The sequence below is a fragment of the Tachypleus tridentatus genome, chromosome 13, assembly GCF_004210375.1.
Source record: "Tachypleus tridentatus isolate NWPU-2018 chromosome 13, ASM421037v1, whole genome shotgun sequence".
In the NCBI taxonomy this organism is placed as follows: domain Eukaryota; kingdom Metazoa; phylum Arthropoda; class Merostomata; order Xiphosura; family Limulidae; genus Tachypleus; species Tachypleus tridentatus.
The window spans coordinates 156,143,089-156,164,493 of NC_134837.1; the positions used below are offsets into that span (position 1 = coordinate 156,143,089).

The 21,405-nt window shown below is 33.2% G+C and overlaps 1 protein-coding gene across 8 annotated transcripts; it reads right to left on the minus strand.

Moving 5' to 3' along the window:
- Nucleotides 1-255: 255 nt before the first annotated feature.
- On the minus strand, nucleotides 256-18,997 carry LOC143238417 (uncharacterized). Of its 8 annotated transcripts, none has more exons than XM_076478623.1 (4): nucleotides 18,855-18,997; nucleotides 17,805-17,903; nucleotides 4,962-5,093; nucleotides 256-4,006 (listed from the first exon to the last, which is right to left on the minus strand). In XM_076478623.1, exon 4 carries the CDS (start codon nucleotides 3,889-3,891, stop codon nucleotides 3,004-3,006), a length of 888 nt encoding a protein of 295 aa, XP_076334738.1. In that variant the 5' UTR covers nucleotides 3,892-4,006; nucleotides 4,962-5,093; nucleotides 17,805-17,903; nucleotides 18,855-18,997; the 3' UTR covers nucleotides 256-3,003. The 8 variants fall into 8 exon arrangements, with proteins under 8 accessions (XP_076334738.1, XP_076334737.1, XP_076334744.1 ...); XM_076478622.1 differs by having other exon boundaries at nucleotides 18,794-18,906; XM_076478629.1 differs by having other exon boundaries at nucleotides 18,262-18,865.
- Nucleotides 18,998-21,405: the final 2,408 nt, after the last annotated feature.

Sequence of the window (21,405 nt, forward strand, 5' to 3'; positions counted from 1 at the left end):
GCAAGTACCCAAGCTAAGCAACAACAAAATTAAGCAAAATTTGCCTCATTGTCCATTTCACTGTTGAAATAACTAAATACATTCTATGTAATACTGCAAAGAAATAACCAAATAGTTTTAAATTATACTTTACAAGGGTTTAAAGAGATATATTTTGTATCAATACTTTAATCCTAACAACAAATCCTGCATCAAGTTATCACTAGATGGACAGCACCAGAACAAGTAACATCATAGGAATTGAAAACAACAGTAGACATATCTTCATTTTTTATTTTGTAATATCATACAAAAAATATTAAAGTATTTATTAAGACTTATGACTCCATGACTACAAAACAATTTTGATTTTCTTCTTTGATCAACATATCCAGTGAGAGTTCTTTACAAACTTATTATTTTACTTTATGTACAAAAACATTTTGATATAGCAAATGTTACCTAGTGAGAGTTAAACATGACCATTTGTACTTCATTCTTTTACTTCTTTGAATACATGGAACTTTGTTTTACTATAGTAAACCATATCCAGTGAGAGTTCTCCAAGAACTTTGATTAGCTTTGTTACCTTGTGCATGCTATCACTCTTTACAGAAGTTCTGTTTTTAGGAATGTAAACCAAATTATTTAAATAATTAAATGAATTGTTAAGGTCTCGAAATATCTAAGCAATAACAATGTGTACAACATATCATTTATACTAGATGCTCTTTTGCAGAGTTACCAAAAATGTTCTATTTCAAATGTAAATAAAATCAAAATTAAGAGTAAGAAATTTTTTTTTTTTTTTGCTTTTGAAGTTCACATGTTGTGTTGTGTCATGTTGTAGTCTACAGAGTGTATAATTCTTCTTGTGATGCATCTTACTGACATCATTTTAGCATCTGACTGATTGATAGACAACACACTGCTGTAATGGTGTGAGTAGCTGAGATCCCTTCAGGCAAACCTTGACCCACTTTTGGGGAAATTAACTGAGTATTCAAGTAATCAGAATCTTAACCAAATGTGTATAATGTCAGTCTATTGGACTGGCTATATACTGAAAAGAAAAATACTGACTATAATTCCAAATTTACTCTGTATGCACAGCATATAAAAAACAAACAGATGCATTAAAAAAGTATTTGTATTCAAGGTATGTCTGTAAATTTACCATATCAGTTTGACTTAGACACTGATAAGTTGGAGTGGGAATTAATGCTCATATTAAATATAAAAATACTTCCTTTTATCATAGTTTCCATATTGCACTTGCAAACTTCAACAACTTCTAAAATGTCTATTTACATTTTGTTTCATGATCCTTTATGTTGTATCTGATATTTACTCATCACTACTGAAAACTCTTACAAAATCAGCAATTTAGAGTGAAATGAACAGTTCAAAACTCCAAAATTTGATATACATAATACTATACAAGAGGTTGTAGCAAGTGCACTTCAACTCTTACCCATGCACAAACAGTTAAACAATGGAACTCTTTGTAATACACAACCATCAACTGTGGCAATAATATAAATCATAAAGATTTATGAAGCAGGGAACAACTAAGTACAAAATATCTTTAGCACATGTGCAAATCTATATCTCTACATAATTCAAGTAAATTCTTCTGAAGCCTTTAGCAACAGAGTTCAGTTATAGCGTAACTTTGTCATTATTTCGACAAGGTTCAAATAGTAAAACCTTAACTTTACAAATAATTTAATGTTCACTTTCCACATCAAGAATTATCCTGTGAAAACAAAGTGCATTATGGTCAGTAAAGTGCAATACAAGATAGTAATTGCTATACACTTCATTTTGAAAATGTTGATATAATAATTAGTCTTAAAACATTTTATAGAAAGCAAAGTTTAGAAAAACATACCACCTCAAGAATAAGTCATAAGGTAAAGTTCCATTACAATTTTTATGATCAGAATAATAGATAACTGTAATCATCAGAAACTTTCTATTACAGTTACAAAATATTTCACAAAAACTAACTTTCACCACAGTAACATAACACTTAGTGAAAACTACTGTCAAGTAACACACATATCTGACGTTTTCTTTATTAAACTAATTTAACCTTTCAATTATATAAAAGATAACAAGTCAAAATTATAGTAAAAATTTTCTTCAACAGGTTTCATGAATCATTATTACAATTCCAGATTTTATCACCTTGTTTACCTAAGTGCCATCTGGTGAGAGAACCTAAAGTTATTACCTTTATTATTTTTATGTAAATTTTTTCTTGTTAGACATTCACATTAAATATAGTAAATATTTGTTTAAAAACAATTCAAATGTTCTAAAAAAGCATAAGTGTTTAAGGCTACTTTAAATATTTTATTATAATGCTTTAAGTGCAGAACAACCTTTTAAAAATTGAACATTTTCAAAAACTTGATTAAAACATGAACAGATAACTCTAACTCAACTTTAGTAACATGCTAAGAAACTGCAAACACTTCATGTGCAAATGCATTTAGTCAGTATTACTCAAAGTTCTTCATAATAACACCAAGTTAGCTACTTTTTCCAACTATGATTTTTTTGCATGTGAATTTATTATTTGTTTGGTCAAAAATGTATACTAAAGATTATTATTAATGAAAATATTTACTTAAGTTTTATTACCTCATAAATATTAATATACATGTTCTATAATCATTAATTTATACAATATACCTACTTCTTTGATAATTTATAATTTCTCAAACGTTTACAAAGTATGTATTTAATTTATTTTGAAAAATTAAGTCATTATAAAACAAACTAGAATACAGTATGTTTGCAAACTTTTTTATATTCATAATTCAATTAAAAGCCATTACTCTTTTGTTTTATATAATTCTAAGTATACTGATATAAACTGTCAATTTACCAAAGAAAGAAAAACTGTTAAACTGAAAGACAACAGCAGTTTAATTACAATAAAATACTAATAGAAATTGTTTCTACCATATTTGACTGCAATTTTCATTTTACAATTGCTAAACTCCAATACCATCAGACAGTAAAAAATTGCAACTTTGAAAGTGCAGTTTCAATTTCACTTCCACAAAACTGAGAAAAATGTTCTTCTATAAAACTAATAGCTTCTAATTTTGACAACTTTTTAAAGTTCAACTGGTGATTGGCACCCTCCGTAAATTCAAAATCATCTTTCACTCCAACAGCTTTCAGTTTTGGAAATCTCAGTAATCTCAATGTTTTGAAAAAAGAGTAACTGGCATCTGGATCTGTATAAACTCTAGCCATTGTACAGTTAAAATAGGAGAGATGTCTTGGAGTTAGGTCTATCTCACAAAAACGAACCCAACCATTAAATAAAAATGAGTTTGACATATTCACACTGTCATGTTTGTCTCTACAATGAAAGCGTACAATAAGATTATTTTCGATAACAAACTTGTACTGGAGAAACGAATGTCGGTAGACGTTTGATTCAACTTTAAAATCAAGAGCAATAGCTTCAAATATTGGATATCCACTAATGTCCACTAGATGCTTACTTCCAGGATGAGTTAAATCTTTGACAACTGTCACTATGTGATTGTTAGGATGAAATATCGCACATGCAGCATGGTAGACATCAAAACCCAAAGCTGCCAACAATTCTTTCATAAAAACATTTAAAGTGTAGCATAATCCTCCTCTCTTCTGTTTAACAGCCAGATAAATCTCATCCCATGTTGGCAGATGTTTGTCATTAACATCTTGAGACAGAAGATCAAGGTTTTGGAAAGGAATTTTTTCAGAAAAGGCCTGAATGACCTCATTTACCAATGATACATGGTCTGAAAGTAACTTAAACTCTGGTTCGAGAATTCCCAGAATATCTTTGAGAAACTGAAGGGCTTCATGTTGAGATAATCTTGATTTTGCATTCATCATTGTAATATTTGTTTTTAGTTAAGCTGTAACAGCATGAATAGTGCAAGTCCATTTTCTTTAACACAATTTTATCTTAAAACAGTTCACCAATGTGGTGCAGTTTGCCACTAATGATCTGTAAAAATACAGAAACTATCTTTCACAAAAGTTTTATCCATGGTTACATTTATATCACAGTATTATGGGAATCACTTTTAATGTTCATACTCTTTCAACAATAAAATTATAAAGCTATTCAAAATGTACATATAAAATCATAAATTATAAATTTTGTGAATTTCTGTTTGTTCAACTTGTTTTTATAAATGTAGAGATTACAATTTTTCTTTCAACTTTATAACTTTCAAAAGCAATGTAAATTTACTGTATAAGAAACATTACATTTCAACACATTTATGGCCATAAAAAGTTACTACTAATGATTTACAAAGACAAGAATAAACTGTTTTATATATATAAAATACAAGAAGCCTTCTGAAAACATTTACTAAGAATAGGAGTATATCAAATATGAAAAGACAGAAATATAACACTTTTAATCCATAATAAATAGTATAATTTTTAGTGTCATCTTTTATTATTTAAAGTACACTTTTGTTATATAATTTCAATAATCAATAATTATAATTTTTAGTGTCATATTTTATTATTTAAAGTACACTTTTGTTATATAATTTCAATAATCAATAGTTATAATTTTTAGTGTCATATTTTATTATTTAAGTACACTTTTGTCATATAATTTCAATAATCAAGTTATAATTTTTAGTGTCATCTTTTACTATTTAAAGTACACTTTTCTTATACAATTTCAATAATCAACAGTTGATTGATTTAGTGTTTTATGGCACAAAGCAGCGAGGTTATCTGCGCCAGACATTCGGTAAAAATGTAAAAAAAAATAAAATAAAAAATAAATAAATAAATGTAGTAATAGACATAAATGGAAATGAAGGTAAAACAAAAAAGTATAAAACCAATGTTGACACCTAGTCTACAATGTTAAGATAGAAGGCAGAGTATAAGAAGTTGTAAGGTATTTACTCTAGCAAAAAGGTAATGATCATAACCTGCCAGGAAGACTAACAGGTAAGTTCAAGAACCACTGTCAATCACCTGAAGTTGGCCTTTCCAGTCCTGGTGTCGAGTTATTTAATGTTCTGGCCATTGTCCAATGTCAAATTGAAGGAGAGAGATTAAAACTGTAAAAAAGGAACCACAATTAAAAAGGTGTAATGAATAAATATGCAACACTTAAATGAGATTAAAAAGATTAATGGCCATTAAAAAACTAAAAACTTTATCAAGGTGGACAGAGTCACCATCACCAATAACTCTGTTCAATGTTACAGACTGACCCTGGGAAAAAATATGTTTAAAATATTGCCGTCGTTGAGAATTGTAATGATGGCAAGAAAGTAATACGTGGCTGATAGTGATTTGAGTGTTACCCAAACTACACATTGATGCATCAGTTCCAGATAAAAGAAAACGATGAGTTAAAAAACTGAGACCAATGCTTAGCCTAGTGAGAACAACTTCCTCCTTCCAAACTTTACGGAAGCTAGATGGCCAAAGTCCAATTTTGGGTTTGATTTGAAAAAGTTTGTTGTCACATTGCTCACTCCAAGTGGACTGCCAGCTGGCACGGAGCCGAGCCTTGAAGACAACACCATAGTCCATGTACGGAATAGGCATAGGAGTGATGGTGCTGAAGCAGACATATTTAGCTGCCATGTCTGCAAGCTCGTTCCCGCGAATACCAACATGGCCTGGTATCCAGAAAAACTGGATTGAAGTAGCTGCTAATGAGAAATGGGCCAGTCGGTTTCGAATATCAGCGAGAATAGGATGTGAGCTAATGTGTAGCGATTCCAAGGCAAGTATAGAACTAAGCGAATCAGTATAAATAGTGCAGTTGGAGTACTGCTCAGCTGCAATATGATCCAGGGCAAGAAATATGGCATACAGTTCAGCAGTGAACACAGAAGCTGTAGAAGGGATTCTGCAAACCATAGCAGAGCCCACTGAATTACCTGATTTGGAACCATCTGTATAAATGGGAACTGAATGATTGTTTGAAAGATATTCATTGAATAAAAGACGGTATTTCCGTCAGAAAGAAAGGTCACATTTGGGGGCTGTAATAAACCATGGTGGGATGGGCCAACCTGTGGAATCTGCAATGTTATCCAAGGACAGACCCAATTCATCCAATTGCTCCCGGATGCGAAGGCCAAACGGAACAATGACAGATCGTCTGTTCTGAAAAAGTACTGCTCACCGAGGAAGGAAAACACATTTCCAGGTGGGATGCTTTGGTAAGGAATGAAGTTTCGAAGTATATTGTAAAGATAGTTGCAAACGGCGAAGGTGTAGAGAAGATTCATGAGATTCAATGTATATACTTTGAACTGGAGAGGTACGGAAAGCCCCAGTGCAGAGTCGAAGTCCTTGGTGATGAATGGGGTCCAGCATCTTTAAGGCCGAGGGTCTGGCAGAGCCATAGACCATTGATCCATAATCGAGTTTTGATCTAATAAGAGCACGATATACCTTTAACATTGAACAGCGATCTGCCCCCCAACTGGTAGAAGAGAGAACACGGAGAATGTTCAGTGCTCTTGTGCATTTGACCCGAAGCTGCTTTAAGTGTGGTATAAAGGTCAGTTTACGATCAAAGATAAGCCCCAAGAACTTGGTCTCCGGGACCAATGGCAGCAAAACTTCACCGATATGAAGTTCAGGATCAGGGTGAATACCCTGTCGACGGCAAAAGTACATGCATACAGTTTTGGAGAGAGAGAAATTAAAGCCGTTCGCCAGAGTCCACTTCCGTACACAATTGAGGGTGGTTTGTAGTTGCCGCTCAATATATCTCATGTTTGACGACTGACATGAGATGTGAAAGTCGGCGATATACAGCCCATTCGCAACAGTGAGAGGGAGTTGTTCAGTGATGGCATTTATCTTTATACTGAAGAGTGTAACACTCAATACACAGCCTTGAGGGACTCCAAGTTCCTGTACAAAAGAACGGGAAAGTGTCGAACCCACACGAACTTGAAATCTCCTGTCCATTAAAAATTTTTTAATAAACATGGGTAGATGGCCACGTAACCCATATGTATGGAGGTCTCGCAAAATGCCATACCTCCATGTTGTGTCGTAAGCCTTCTCTATATCAAAGAATATTGATACAAGATGTTGGCGTTTGAGAAAGGCTTCTCTGATAGATGTTTCAAGACGAATTAGGTGGTCTGTGGTGGAGTGCTATCGATGGAACCCACACTGGGTGGGCGAGAGGAGGTTGTTTGATTCAAGGAACCAAACAAGACGAGCATTAACCATCCTTTCTAATGTCTTACAGAGACAGCTCGTCAAAGCAATTGGATGGTAGTTTGAAGGAATCTTGGGATCTTTCCCTGGCTTAGAAAAAGGTAAAATAATAGCCTGGCGCCAGGCATCAGGAAAAACATTCTCCTGCCAGATCCGGTTGAAAACAATCAGAAGGACATCAAGAGAAGCAAGAGATAGATGGTGCAGCATGTCATAATGAATATCATCAGGTCCAACAGACGTACTGGCAGACCGATGAAGGGCCATTTTTAGTTCCACCAGGGTAAAGGGAGTTTTATAGTCAAAGAAACAGTCAGTTCGAAAGGAAAGAGGTGATCACTCTGCCAGAGTCTTGATGGCCAGGAAGGTGGAGGAACAAGCAGAAATGCTAGATACCCGGCAAAAGCTTTCACCAAGAGTGTTAGTGATGTTCCGAACATCAGTCACCTCCTGACCATCAGAGAGTAAGATCGAGAGGGGGATAGAATTGTAGTGTCCATTAACCTTTCGAATCCTGTCCCATATGATCTTGGAACTGGTGGTAGAAGATATGCTGGTTGTGAACTTAATCCAAGATTCCTTCTGGCTTTGACGTCTTACCCACCTAGCATGTGCATGGGCCCGTTGGAAAGCAACCCGGTTTGAAAGTGTGGGATATCTACTAAAAGTATCCCAGGCCCGCTTTGAGCCTTCCGTGCAAAGTGGCAAGCAGGATTCCACCATGGACGAGGATATCGTGGAAAACGTGTCGAGGTTTTAGGAATACACTGAGCAGCTGCATGTGTAATACAGTCAGTTACCGCTGCTACACAGTCGTCTATTGATGGCTGATTTACGATGGCAGGATCAAGTTCTGCGAGAGCAGTGAAAGTGGACCAGTCTGCCTGATCCAGCTTCCACCGGGGCACGCGGGTAGGGTGGCATCGACCATGGCCAGTCTCTCAAAAGGATCGGAAAATGATCACTGCCTAGTGGATTATTGTCAACCCTCCATGAAAAATGGAAGAATAATGAAGGGGAGCAAACTGAGAAATCAATAGCGGTAAAGGACTGACTAGGTGCATGAAAGTAAGTGGAAGAACCAGTATTGAAAAGAGAAAGATTGTGATCAGAGAGCATCCACTCTACAGATCGGCCCCTCCCATCAATAATAGCACTTCCCCCAGAGGGGATGATGTCCATTAAAATCCCCTAGAATTAGAAATGGAGATGGCAATTGTTCATCGAGAGCATCAAGATCTGATTGATCATATGTCTCTCCAGGGGACAGGTACAGAGAACAAACAGTGATGGTATGACCCAAGGAAACACGGATGGCTACAGCCTCCAAGGGTGTGTTGAGTGACAAAGGCAGGGTGGGCACGTGTTGATCAACCAACAGTGCCACCCCTCCATGTACTCGACCATCGCACAACCTGTCATTTCTGTACAGAGAAAACTGCCGAATGGAGACAGTATCAGCAGTTTTGAGAAATGTTTCTTGTAAAGAAAGACAAACAGGATGGTAGGAAGCAATCAGCGTTTTGATATCATCCAGATTAGAACGTAAACTTCGACAGTTCAATTGTATCAAGGTGGCCATTTTTAAGAACAGGTAGGTGAAGTGGCTGGAGAACCCTTCGGTTTACAACCACGTCTTTTTTCTTTACTGTCTTTAGTCAGAGGAGGTCTATCAACCTCCATGGATCCTGCTCTGGGTCAGGTGGGCAGGTTTTTGTTATTGGAAAGGGAATCCAGTGACTGAGGACGGAACGAATAATTGTTTTGTCTTTTGTGGTGGGAGAAAAAGATGTATCAAAAGAAATGCCTGTATTTGAAACTGAAGGACGTGGATCTTGAGGTTTGTTGGAAGGTATGGGAGGAACAAAGATGGGTGTGGAATTAGATTCATCAACCTTTTTAACCATGGAGGTCAAAAGGCTTTTCATTTTTTTGCAAACGATTCTCTTGGAGGCACAGAGAGATCTGTCTGCACTCCCACTGTAGTTGTGGAATGAAGTGCAGCAGCATATGTCCGAGATGGAGTTGTGGACAGCAATTTCTGAGCCTCAGGATAACTAATGTTATGTGTCGTTTTCAAACGCTGCACCTCTTTTTCCTCCAACCATTTTGGGCAAGAATGAAAGTAAGAGGGTGAGAACCATTGCAGTTTACGCAATGTGGGTTCATGTCACAGTCATAGGCAACGTGGTCCTTGCCTCCACAACGAGCACATGTCAGGGAACCACGACAAGATGTCTTTGAGTGGCGAATCTCTGACATTGGAAACATCAAGAGGGTTTGGTATGTATGGCGAACCCTGCAATGAGATAACCTGCCTTGATGGTGGCAGGTGCACGTGGTGAAGTAAATGTTAAAACGAGGGTATTTGTTGGCAGTGTAACTCCATCTTTGCAGTGGAGATGCCTCACTGCAGAAACTCCTTGAGTGGAGAGACCAGCGAGAATCTCTGACTGAACGTTCTTCAAATCCCTTTCAACAATAACTCGTGAAGAATTCAAGGTAGCATGGGGTGTAACCTCAATAGGTATATCCCCAATTGCCTTTGAATTCAAGAGGAGTTCACTGTGTTGGGATGTGGATGTTTCAACCAATATGTCACCAGATCAAGTTTCTTTACTGATTTTGGAGAGCCAGCAAGTCCCTCTAGTCCCTTTTGAATAAAAAAAAGGGGTCATTTGCCCTAAAGGTTTTCGAAGAGAATGTAATATAAGAAAATGAGGTACGCGTGTGTTACTGATGTTGAAGATTGCTGTTCTGAGTATTCAAGACGTGGTCGCTACCCATTGACTGTTTTTTTACAATTTTATTTAAATTTTTAGAGGATCCATAGGAAAAGAAAAATTTCGGTACCCACTGACCCCACCCACCATGGAGCCCTACAAGGGGACACACTACAAAGTCACGCAAGGACAATGCAGCAACGCCAGGGTTTCGTGAGCACTATACCCAAACACCAGCATCAGGCACAATGTCCACAACACCCGTTGAGAACTTCCAACACTGGTACTTGGTTGACTCTAGCCCAAGTGGACCAGCCGATTGACCCAAGGGGCCACCCAAAGGCAGCCTCTACAGGAATTGAGGCCAAAGTGGTGTGTTAGGGTTGGACCCCTCAACCACCAGGATCCTCTCCTCCCCTTCACGGGTCGCCACGCAAGGCAAACACGTGGGTGGATGTTTAGATCCCAGAGAAGGTAACCAGATAGAACAGAACCTTCCCTGGGAGGTCCCCTCACCACGTACAGGAATCCACACCGAGGGGTAATCAATAGTTATAATTTTTAGTGTCATATTTTATTGTTTAAAGTACACTTTTGTTATATTTTCAATTCAATAGTTTAAAGTACACTTTTATTATTTATATACACTTTTGTTATATAATTTCAATAATCAATAGTTATAATTTTTAGTGTCACATTTTATTATTTAAAGTACACTTTTGTTATATAATTTCAATAATCAATAGTTATAATTTTTAGTTTCATATTTTGTTATTTAAAGTACACTTTTGTTATATAATTTCCAGAAAGTATCTGATATCTTTATTTTGCTTTTTTAAATTACCATTGTACCAAAAAAACTCAAAAACAAACCTCTCCATATGCAAATTATGTACTTTCATATTTTTATGGATCAACATTTGTGCTGCAGTTGTGTTTTGTTACATGAAGGATTAGTTTAAAGAATTTTGTTATAATACTCAACCTTTTCATTTAGTGTAAAAAAATGAATGCTACATTCTTATGATTTGATTCTTTCTCTTGCAAAACCCCTCTTCGTGTCTCATTAATATATTTGAAAAGCTTTAAAATATCTTTTTAAGGATCTTCTCAAAATGACAATGTTAATAACTTTTGTTTCTATTTCTAATAATATGAGAGTAGAATTTGAACTGAAGTAGAAAGGTTATTTTTAAGCCTTCTAATGCAAGGTCTACAAAACTGTGAAATTGTCTCAGTTTCATAATTAACAAATTCATTTAACAAAATGTTTAAGGCACACTCACCATAAGAATACAAATATTTATTCTAAAAATTAACAATAATAAAATAACATTTTAATAAAGAAAACAGTTAACACACAAAATCAACTGCTTATGTCCATTTTACAAGAAATAAATAAGAAAATGAAATACAGAATTATATACTCATGGTTCTATTACTTTTGAAAAAATACAATTACTACATTCAAAATCTTTTACAATGCAGATATCAACAGACAGAAACTATATTTAGTTGTACAAGTATAGTTTTAATAACCAGAAGAAACTTTAAGGATGCATCACTTGAATGTGATAAGTATTAAGCATATTTCACAAAAACTCACAAAAGTATCATTCTATATCCTTAAAGAATTTATACAAAGTCTTTTTTATAACTGTTAATACCCTTCATAGTTTCTACCTGCTGCTTAGATGACAAAAAAAAAGTCTGAGGTTCAGATTTCTATTGATGTATTTACTTATTGTTATAAAATATTCCTTGATAAAATATAGTCAAAAAGAAATAATTGTAAATAAAAAGAAAAATATATTTAAAAGTCCTGCAGTGATTACATGTATATTATAAGAATATTAGTTATACAAGTCTTACAATAGCTATTTTATGTATTGATATAACAAGCAAAGTGCAATATGAAAATTCTGGAGAATGAATAAATCTTTATAATACAAATTAATAATAATTCAAAAGATCTGATAATTTCTTACAGTTGTTTCTGTCTGAACTCTGCCATTTAATTACTGGAGGTTAACTTGAACATTTAACATACTTCTACTATAGCTTGGCATGACAAACTTATTTTTGAAAATGTCACAGCCTGTTAAAACATTTAATTTCCAGAGACTTTTTAAATAAGTTAATGAACATTTAATGCCTTTTCCAATTTTTTGTTAACAAATAAATAGACTTGGAACATTTATTTTAATATAAAAATAAAAGGCTGTCTGAGCACATATCCATGAGAAAATATAAAAACTCAAAAATAAAAAGTTTATTTTTTGAGGAAGTCACTCATTAGACTCTTAAAGCTCTTTTAAAAGGTAGATCTCCACCACTGCTGACTGCAACTCAATCCATACACTGATTACCCTGATAGAAAAATAAAACTTAACTGGAAATCAGCCTGTCCTTTCTAAATCTTTACATTGTGTCCTTTTGTCCTGTATTTATTATCTTTAGAATAAAACACCAAGAAATCTGAAATCTTTATCCCACTGATCTTGGATAATCTAGGGCAGGGGTTCCCAACCGGTGGGTCTTGACCCCCTAGGGGGTCGCAAAGCTTTGGCAGAGGGGTCGCGTAGCCTTGTTGAAAGTAGCTTGGGATAACATTAATTTTATTTCATCAATTACATTTTCATGTCGCGAGTGCCAAAAGGTTGGGAACCCCTGATCTAGGGAATTTTAATTAGATCAGCTCTTATCCTTTTTCTCTTCAGATAAAATAAGTTATCCTTATATGATAACCCATCTCAGATAATCATAGAAGTCCTCCTCTGAAAAGTCTTTTAATAAGTCAGAATAGTATACCAAAAATGTACACTGTACATTAATTTAGGCTTAACTATTAAACTTGTGATTTTGATATACATAATTACCTTTTGGACTTACAATAAATATATATATTAAAAAAAATTTAAAATCTATTAACTTTCCTACATTACCTTTCATTTACTATAAATTTTGGGCCATTTGTCAACCATATTTTTAACTTACTCATTAGTTCAAGCCTGTAGTATCTCAATATAATTGGAAATAATGTTTAGAGACAACTGGAGACCTACTAGTTCATTGCAGCTGTCCCATCCTGTAAGCCATATTTAAAACAAATTAAAGCTAGCACATATTCATATACCTATCAATCTTTTAAATTCACTCAAATTTACTGCTTCCACAACATCCAAAGGTAATCCACTCCAAGGCCAATCACCCTATTTGAAAAAAAGTCTTTCCTGAAGACAGCTTTTACTTCACCCAAGTCTATATATTTGTGTCCTCTAGTTCTATAACTCTCACTGTTAAGTATGAAAATATGTTGATGCTTCAATATTTTCAATTCCTTTTACAATCTTAAACTTCAATAAGATTCCCTCTAACTCACCTTTTTTCAAGAAAAAACAATTTTAAGGATCTTAATCTCTCTTCATATGACAACCCCTACATTCCAGGCACTATTTTAGTAACCCTCCTCTGAACCCTTTCCAAGAATTCAGTGTTTTTCCTAAGGTAAGGAGCCCAACACTTCAAATGTGGTCTAACCAAATACCACATACAATGAAATTATAACGTCTTTAGACTTGTATTCAATATTTTTTGGATACAAACTAAAATAATTTTTTACTGATCAGCCATTACACAAAGATCCTTTTCTTTCATGACACTTAAGGTTATTCCCATCCACATGTAATATCTTGCATTTAATTAAAACCCATTTGTCATTTATTTGCCCAACTGAATAAATGATCTAAATCCTTTTGTAAAGTAGCAGGATCATTTAATTAAAACCCATTTGTCATTCATTTGCCTGACTGAATAAATGATCTAAATCCTTTTGTAAAGTAGCAGCATCTTCTTGACAGCCAGCAACACCCAAAACCTTGATATTATCAGCAAATTTAAGTAATTTACATTTATATCATTCATGTAAATCAAAAATAGCAATGGTCCTAAGACTGAGCCCTGAGGTACATCACTTGCAACATTAATTCAATTTGACTGAACTCCATTTATAACAACTTTCTGCTTTCTTCCATCATGCCACTCTTCTATCCAATTAGTTATTCCCCACATCTATAGTTTCTTTATGAGCCTTCAATGTAGCACTCTGTAAAATGCTTTCTAAAGATACAGATACATCAAATCTAAGCCCTTATCCTCATCTATATATGCAGTAATATTTTCAAAGTATATCAAAAGACTTGCAAGGTAATATTTTCCCTCAATGAAACTGTGTTGGCTATGTAATAAAATTCTAAACTTTGTTAGGTAACTTTGCAAAGTATCTGTTATCATACTTTCCACAACTTTTCCTACAAATGATGTTAGACTAAAAGGCCCATGATTACTGGGATAACACTTCTATTACTTTCCTTGAAGGTAGGAGTGACATTAGCTAATTTCCAATGTGTTGGTATTTGTCCACTGCTGAAGGAACTTACAAGCTCAATTGTTTTCATCTATCAGTTGTTCAAGATGAAGAATACTGCTTAAGTCTTTACTTGTATAAACTGAAGAAAAAGTAGAATTTAATAGACTAGCCATTTCATAGTCATTAGATAAAAGACTTTATTGTCATTCCTCAAAAATCCTATCCCCATCTTTACATTTAACCCTAATGTACTTTTGAAAAATCTTTATTGTTAATTTGTATGCTTCCAGCCAACCATTTCTAATACATTCTTTTGGATGTCCTAATTTCCTGTTTCAACTACTTTCCTAATCTTCTATAATCTTATCTCCTGTAATATCAGTCAATTTATATTTCTTAACTTTATGATGCTTTCTTTTATCTCATACTCTTTGTGAGTCAACCTGATTTATACTCACATCTACCATTTTCTTTAACTAAGAAATCTGCTTACCAGAATATTTAAAAATTTCCACATTTAATCAGTGTCTTCAAATAACTCAGCTGCCCAATCCATAACAAATAATTTTTGTCACACCCCTTCAAAATGTACTTTTTTGAAATTTGTAACCAAAATATTATTCTTTATCTCCATATTCAACAAAACATTGAACCTAATCGAGAAATGATTACTTGTATGAAATGTTCCTCAATTTCCACAATCTCAAATATTTCTATGTTTGAAGTTAACAATATATCTAAAATAGCACGGTTTCTAGTAAGTTCCTTGACTAAATGGTAAAGAAAACCATCTTGAACAGTTTGACTTTAGCATTTCCTAACCTATATACCTGAAATTAAAATGACCCATAATTATGACTTTATTAACAGCTGAAATCTTAAATGTAATTGCAAAATTTCTCACTAATTTCACCAGTTTCATTTGGTGGTCTGTAACAAATTCCTACTAAGACATTTTCCCTTGATATCCACTAACAAAAATCCAAATGGATTCAATCTCCTTGCTGTTGTTTTTAATATTCTCAACTTTAACAGGATGTAACTTACACTTTACATATAGAGCCAGTTTTCCCCCTCTGTAAAGAATCTGTCCATATTACATAACCTTAACCACGTATTCCAAAGAAATTTTTGGCACCAAAATAACCTACATTTACCACATTTCAGTTATTCCCATTATATCAAAATCTATTCCAACCAATGCCCTAAAGTAATCTATTTTATTTCTTATACTTCTAGCCTTACAATAGTAACAAATAAGCCTATTCTTATAACTACTTTTATACTGATTTCCAATGCTAAACTTCCTCTACATCACAATTTTACTTCATTTAGTTTATCATTGCCCTCACCACTATCTAGACCTAATATACAGATTTCCTTTACCACTTAAGTGTAAACCATCCAGTCCAGAAAGTTCCCTCCTCCCACTGAACTGATCCTACAAGTCCAACCAACTAACCTGCTCATCCTTACATATTAATTTCACTCAGCATTTAGCCCTAGTAACCAACAGAAAATTTCACATCCACAATTAATTCTTTGCAGTATTCTTGACACAATTAATTTATAGCCTTAAAGGGTTAAAGATAATTTAACCCTTAAATGACAGCCATCATTAACTGATGCTGTTACCTACAACATTCCTGCTGGTTAAGGGTTAAGTTCCTTTATCAACCTCACTTTACTTATTAATTAGCTCTTCTGACTTACTCTTGGTTATATTGTCAGCCTCAAAGTCACTGATAAACCCCTTCTTCATATCTCTTGCTCTACCACTTTTATCATCCATCTTTGCCCCAAGGTAGCACAACCTAGCTCTTTTCTCTCTCTTTACCCCACAGACTGTTCTATCAACATGCCATGTTAAGGAATCACTTACAACCAGCCTTTAAGTTCACACTCTACATCCTTCACTATTCCTTTAGCCTTTCCTCCCTCTAATAGTTCCTTGTCTGCATAGGTCAAGGATTTAATGTCATCAGCAAACCAATTAACTTATCATACCTCTATTTATACCATTATTTTAAATAAAAAAAAAAAAACAGGACAATCTGCTGATCTCCGAGGTGCATTATTATTAATAAAGTTTCAGTTTGACTGAACAGTAATAACTCTTTCCTTTCTTTCAGTTTTTAATGATAAAATGATTTAAAACACTGACAAAAAACAGTGTCTGGTCCTGCTGCTTCATGCTTTATCTATAATTTTAAAATATCAGTATTTTTTATTTACCACCAAGGGATTAATCTCTTCATGATTCAGATCAATTCCATTATTTTCCAAAAAGTGCTAACAGTCTGATATTTTGTCAATACCCTCTTGAACAAAAATGAAAAAGAATTAAAAAGCTAATTCACCTCATTCTATTGTTTTTAACAATAATCTTGCTATCAGAATCTCAACTTTCAATTTAATCTTTGGCATAATTAAAAAATCATTGTTATTATTTTCAACATTATCAACCAGTTATTCTTCATAAGCTTTTCCATTTTTCTTACATTTTAACCAAATCCCTAGCTTTCACATAGTTCTGTAAATCTTCCATGTTATACATCAATTTAAATTTTTTAATCTTATATATACAGTGTGTTTATCTCTGATCTTCTCCTTTATGTCTTTAGTAATTCAATTAAGTTTGAGTTTCCATTCTTTTTATAAACTTCTATCTTTTATTAAAACTATTTTTAAAATGTCTCAAATATATACCGAGGAATGAGAACATGTTTTTTGATGAATTCTTGGACAATTTGGTGAACTAAATATTCACATTATTAACTGATAGGATGATTGGAGTAAACACTGGATCTTTACAACCAACAACTTCTGTTCCAATGATCAAAATTACAGATCTGTTAACATGTAAGCAAGTTATTTCATAGTATATTGAGGGAATATTTGTACTAATAAGTTTTCACTAAGTAAAATTACTGATTAGTAATTTACAAAATGATTGTTTTAAAAACAGACACCAGATATGAATGTTCAAACAAGTATCTCTGCCTATTTTATTACTATTTTTTAACTCTTGTTTTGTTCATCAATTAGAATCTGCTCTTTATTTCTTCATTTGAAACCACAAGCCCCCATATGAATATTTAATTTTGGGAAGAAAAAAACCAAATTAAATAAATGTTGATCAATTTCCTGTCTGTCTGATACACTCCAGTCCCATAACATCACACATATAAACTTACAAAACTCACAATAACTTCAAAATGTGTGACATTCAATATGACTAAACCATATTTTCACATATAATAAAGAAAACATGCTATTAAATTATTTTGAGAATTTATTATATATCAATCAATCTCAACTTTCAACATATAAATATCTTTGTCCAAGTTAGATGCCATATAAATTATTTAGTGCATGAAAATCATGACCAGTGAATAAAAAATGTCTATTCAATGTATTTCTAAACATAAATGTGTCTTTCAGATACTGTTATGGTGGATATAGAAACATCTAATGCCTACCTCTATGTTGATCCTTCCTGATTGTCTCCCACCATACTTAAGGAGTTCAAACATTTCTAAGGTGTTTGGATACCACTGTTTTCAAAAGTGATTGACCATCTATCAATAAAACATTAAAATAAGCCTCACATACAGATTTTGTTTAACATAAAATATCAAAGAACACAATGCAATCCTGGATTGAACTTGCTAACATTTTGTCTCTAGTCCACTTCTAATTTATAGTAAACCATTAAACAAAATTTATCATTACAGAACTGAGAAAATGAATAAGTGGAAGAGAATAGGGACATTTTAATAAAACGAAATTGCTTTTAATTCAAGAAAAGAAAACAACAAACGAAATGGATACCAGGGAAAATCAAACTTAACTAGCTGATAGAAATAAAAGAGAAAACATGGACAAATGACTTAAGTTTTGAGAATTCTAAATTGGAATATGATTTGGGAGACTTACATAACTCTGGGAAAACTTAAACAGTAAATAAAAGTCCACAATATGTCAACCACACTATAACAGCTATATCCAGAGCTGATGAAGCCTCATTTGAAATCTCGTGTGATAAAAGATAATCTCTTTTATCTATGAAACTGAACTGCTTCAATGAAATAGGTAGAGTGATTTGGAGCTTTAGCATAGGGTTAAAGAGACTCAATCTACTAAAGACTTACAATTTAATTCAAACAATGCAGTATCAGTATCACTTATATTTTAAGTTACAATTTATAATTGTCTAAAACTTAAATTAATTAATATATAACGTGAAGGTCCTCCCCTAAAATAGATGGCTTGAGTTTATTATTATACCTTCAGCAGTTCATAAACTTGCTAAACTCACTAAGGATAAATTTTATTATAATACACTTCACTTATCAAAACCAACGTTAAATTAAAACTATAAAATGTAAAATAAAACAAATTTTCATTATTTTCAGTTAGAATAATCAGGAAGTGCTAAAAGTTCAGTGAAATTAAAAATACATATTACAAATAATTTGCATCAAGGCTACTCAAACAAAACACTTAAGAACTTCAAGTTTCACATTTACGTTCTCAATATTATCCAACAATCTGGGATCATAACCGTAAACTATCGTTTATCTCCCTCTGTCAGTGATTTTACGTTATTATTTCATTTTATGTTTAGAAAATAACATGAATATAAACTTTACACAAAGTTCTTAAAACATAATTTAACATGCATAAAGAAGACGTAAAATTCAACTTGTATAATTAACGACGGAAATCACAAAATTAAGTAATTCATGGGAGTAAAGTTTTCTTTACTTTATCTCCCCAGACCAGAAATTAAATTTGGTTTAAATATATTTTTTACGAATTTTTTACTGGTATTGAATAGTATCATTTAAGAACTTCAGAGTAAAATCTTTTATATATTAAAAATATTTTATTGGTAGTACTGTTGGTGCTTATTAACCGAGTTTTTGTTCAATTATTCTTAAAACTCGTCATTTTTGTTAATGTTTTTTATTTAATTTTAATTTGTTTGTTGTTTGAATTTCGCGCAAAGCTACTCAAGAGCTATTTGCGCTAACCGTCCCTAATTTAACAGGGTAAGACTAGAGGGAAGGCAGTTAGTCATCACCACCCACCGCCAACTGTTGGGCTACTCTTTTACCAACTAATAGTTGGATTGACCGTAACATTATAACGCCCCCACGGCTGAAAGGGCGAGCATGTTTGGAGTGACGGGGATGCGAACCCGCAACCCTCATATTACAAGTCGCACGCCTTAATCCACCTGGTCATGCCGAGCCTAATTTTAATTTAAAACTGAACTTTTATTATAAATGATACTTACAATATTGCTATATTTCACCAATAAATGAACTCTTAAGAGTAATGTAAATTTTTAAAACATATAATTAATTTCTCAATTATTTGTTTAGTTTTACATATAACTGTACTATTCAATGAGATATAAGCACATATATTACGTAAACGTTTTATGCGGCAAAAGAAAAAGTATTACTTGTATTTTCACAACTACACAATATAGTTTTATACACGTTTACTACATACATGTCTAATTACGTATTTAATTGTTGGCCCGGCATGGCCAAGCGTGTTAAGGCGTGCGACTCGTAATCTTAGGGTCGCGGGCTCGCATCCCCGTCGCGCTAAACATGCTCGCCCTTTCAGTCGTGGGGGCGTTATAATGTAACGGTCAATCCCACTATTCGTTGGTAAAAGAGTAGCCCAAAAGTTGGCGGTGGGTGGTGATGACTAGCTGCCTTCCCTCTAGTCTTACACTGCTAAATTAGGGACGGCTAGCCCAGATAGCCCTCGAGTAGCTTTGTGCGAAATTAAAAAAAAACAAACAAAACAAAGAAACTAAACATAAAATGAAAAAAAAATCAAACAATTATGTGATACTTATATATATGTTTACAAATAACACCAATAGATGGCAAAACCTACTAACCATCAGTTCACTGAGGTGTCAGATGAAGACATTTTGCCCACGTTAACAAGTCTTCATTACTTCATCAAAGAAACTATTATTTATAAAAATTATAAATTTTAAAGAAAAAAATTAAAATTATTGTGTTTAAAAGTAATATGATTTTTGGTTGATTTTATTTCGACACAAATTATTGGATAATTTTTTATTTGTGTCTGTATTATAAACCTGTATATAAAATATTTCTCACTTTTATTAATAAGTTTTCCAGGTGTATTTCTTTAATTTCAACAATTATTTGATTGCTAGTCTTCTTGTGAATATGAAATGGTCAGCATATAATAATACAGTGTCTAATTTCATAGTTGAATCAATTCTTTAACGTTCTTTCCTTCCCCAAGACCAATCCAAATAAAATAAAAATATACCAAATAAGTTTACAGGGGCGTTATTTATATTGGGACGCCAGGGTACTCTTAACAGAAGAACATGTTTGATTCAATACTTGATTTTAGTTAAGGTAAAAATTTCCATAATAATAAATGCACGTTAAGGATCAGTTGAGAGAGACCATATCTAAAATGTGAAAATTTTATGAAAACAACCTGTTCCTGAGGGTTGCGCAGAAGCTAAAAATTCAATTCATAATGTGATATTCAGAAGTTTACTGACTGCCAAAAATAACTCAAATATTGGCAAAACGCAGATTCCAGAAACAGACATAATAATAATAACAATAATGCTCAAATAAATAACATATTTACTCACAAAAACAATCTTACTGGTCGGCTTTTCTGTTAAATAAAATTTACTTTTATTTTTGATGCAAAAGGAACGTCTCCCAAGCAAATTGTTATCAAATTCTATCCAAATTGAGCCAATTAAATCATTTTGAGCATTTACTCGAGAGTACACGTTGACTGTGATTAACTATTCCAATAAACTGTTTGTCTCCAAACTTCGTATCATACATTAGTTATTGCAGATACAAGAAAAAAACATAATGTTGCTTTTTTATTTTTTCTTCTTCAAAACACTTTTTCATCGATTGCTGGTCTTTCAATTGTCGGCGGATTAACTTGAGACTTGGTGGTATTATACCCTGGTCTGATATACGTAGAAATGTATTTTTTTTATTTCTTTATTTGTACCTTTTTTAAAGAATTGTGTGGGAT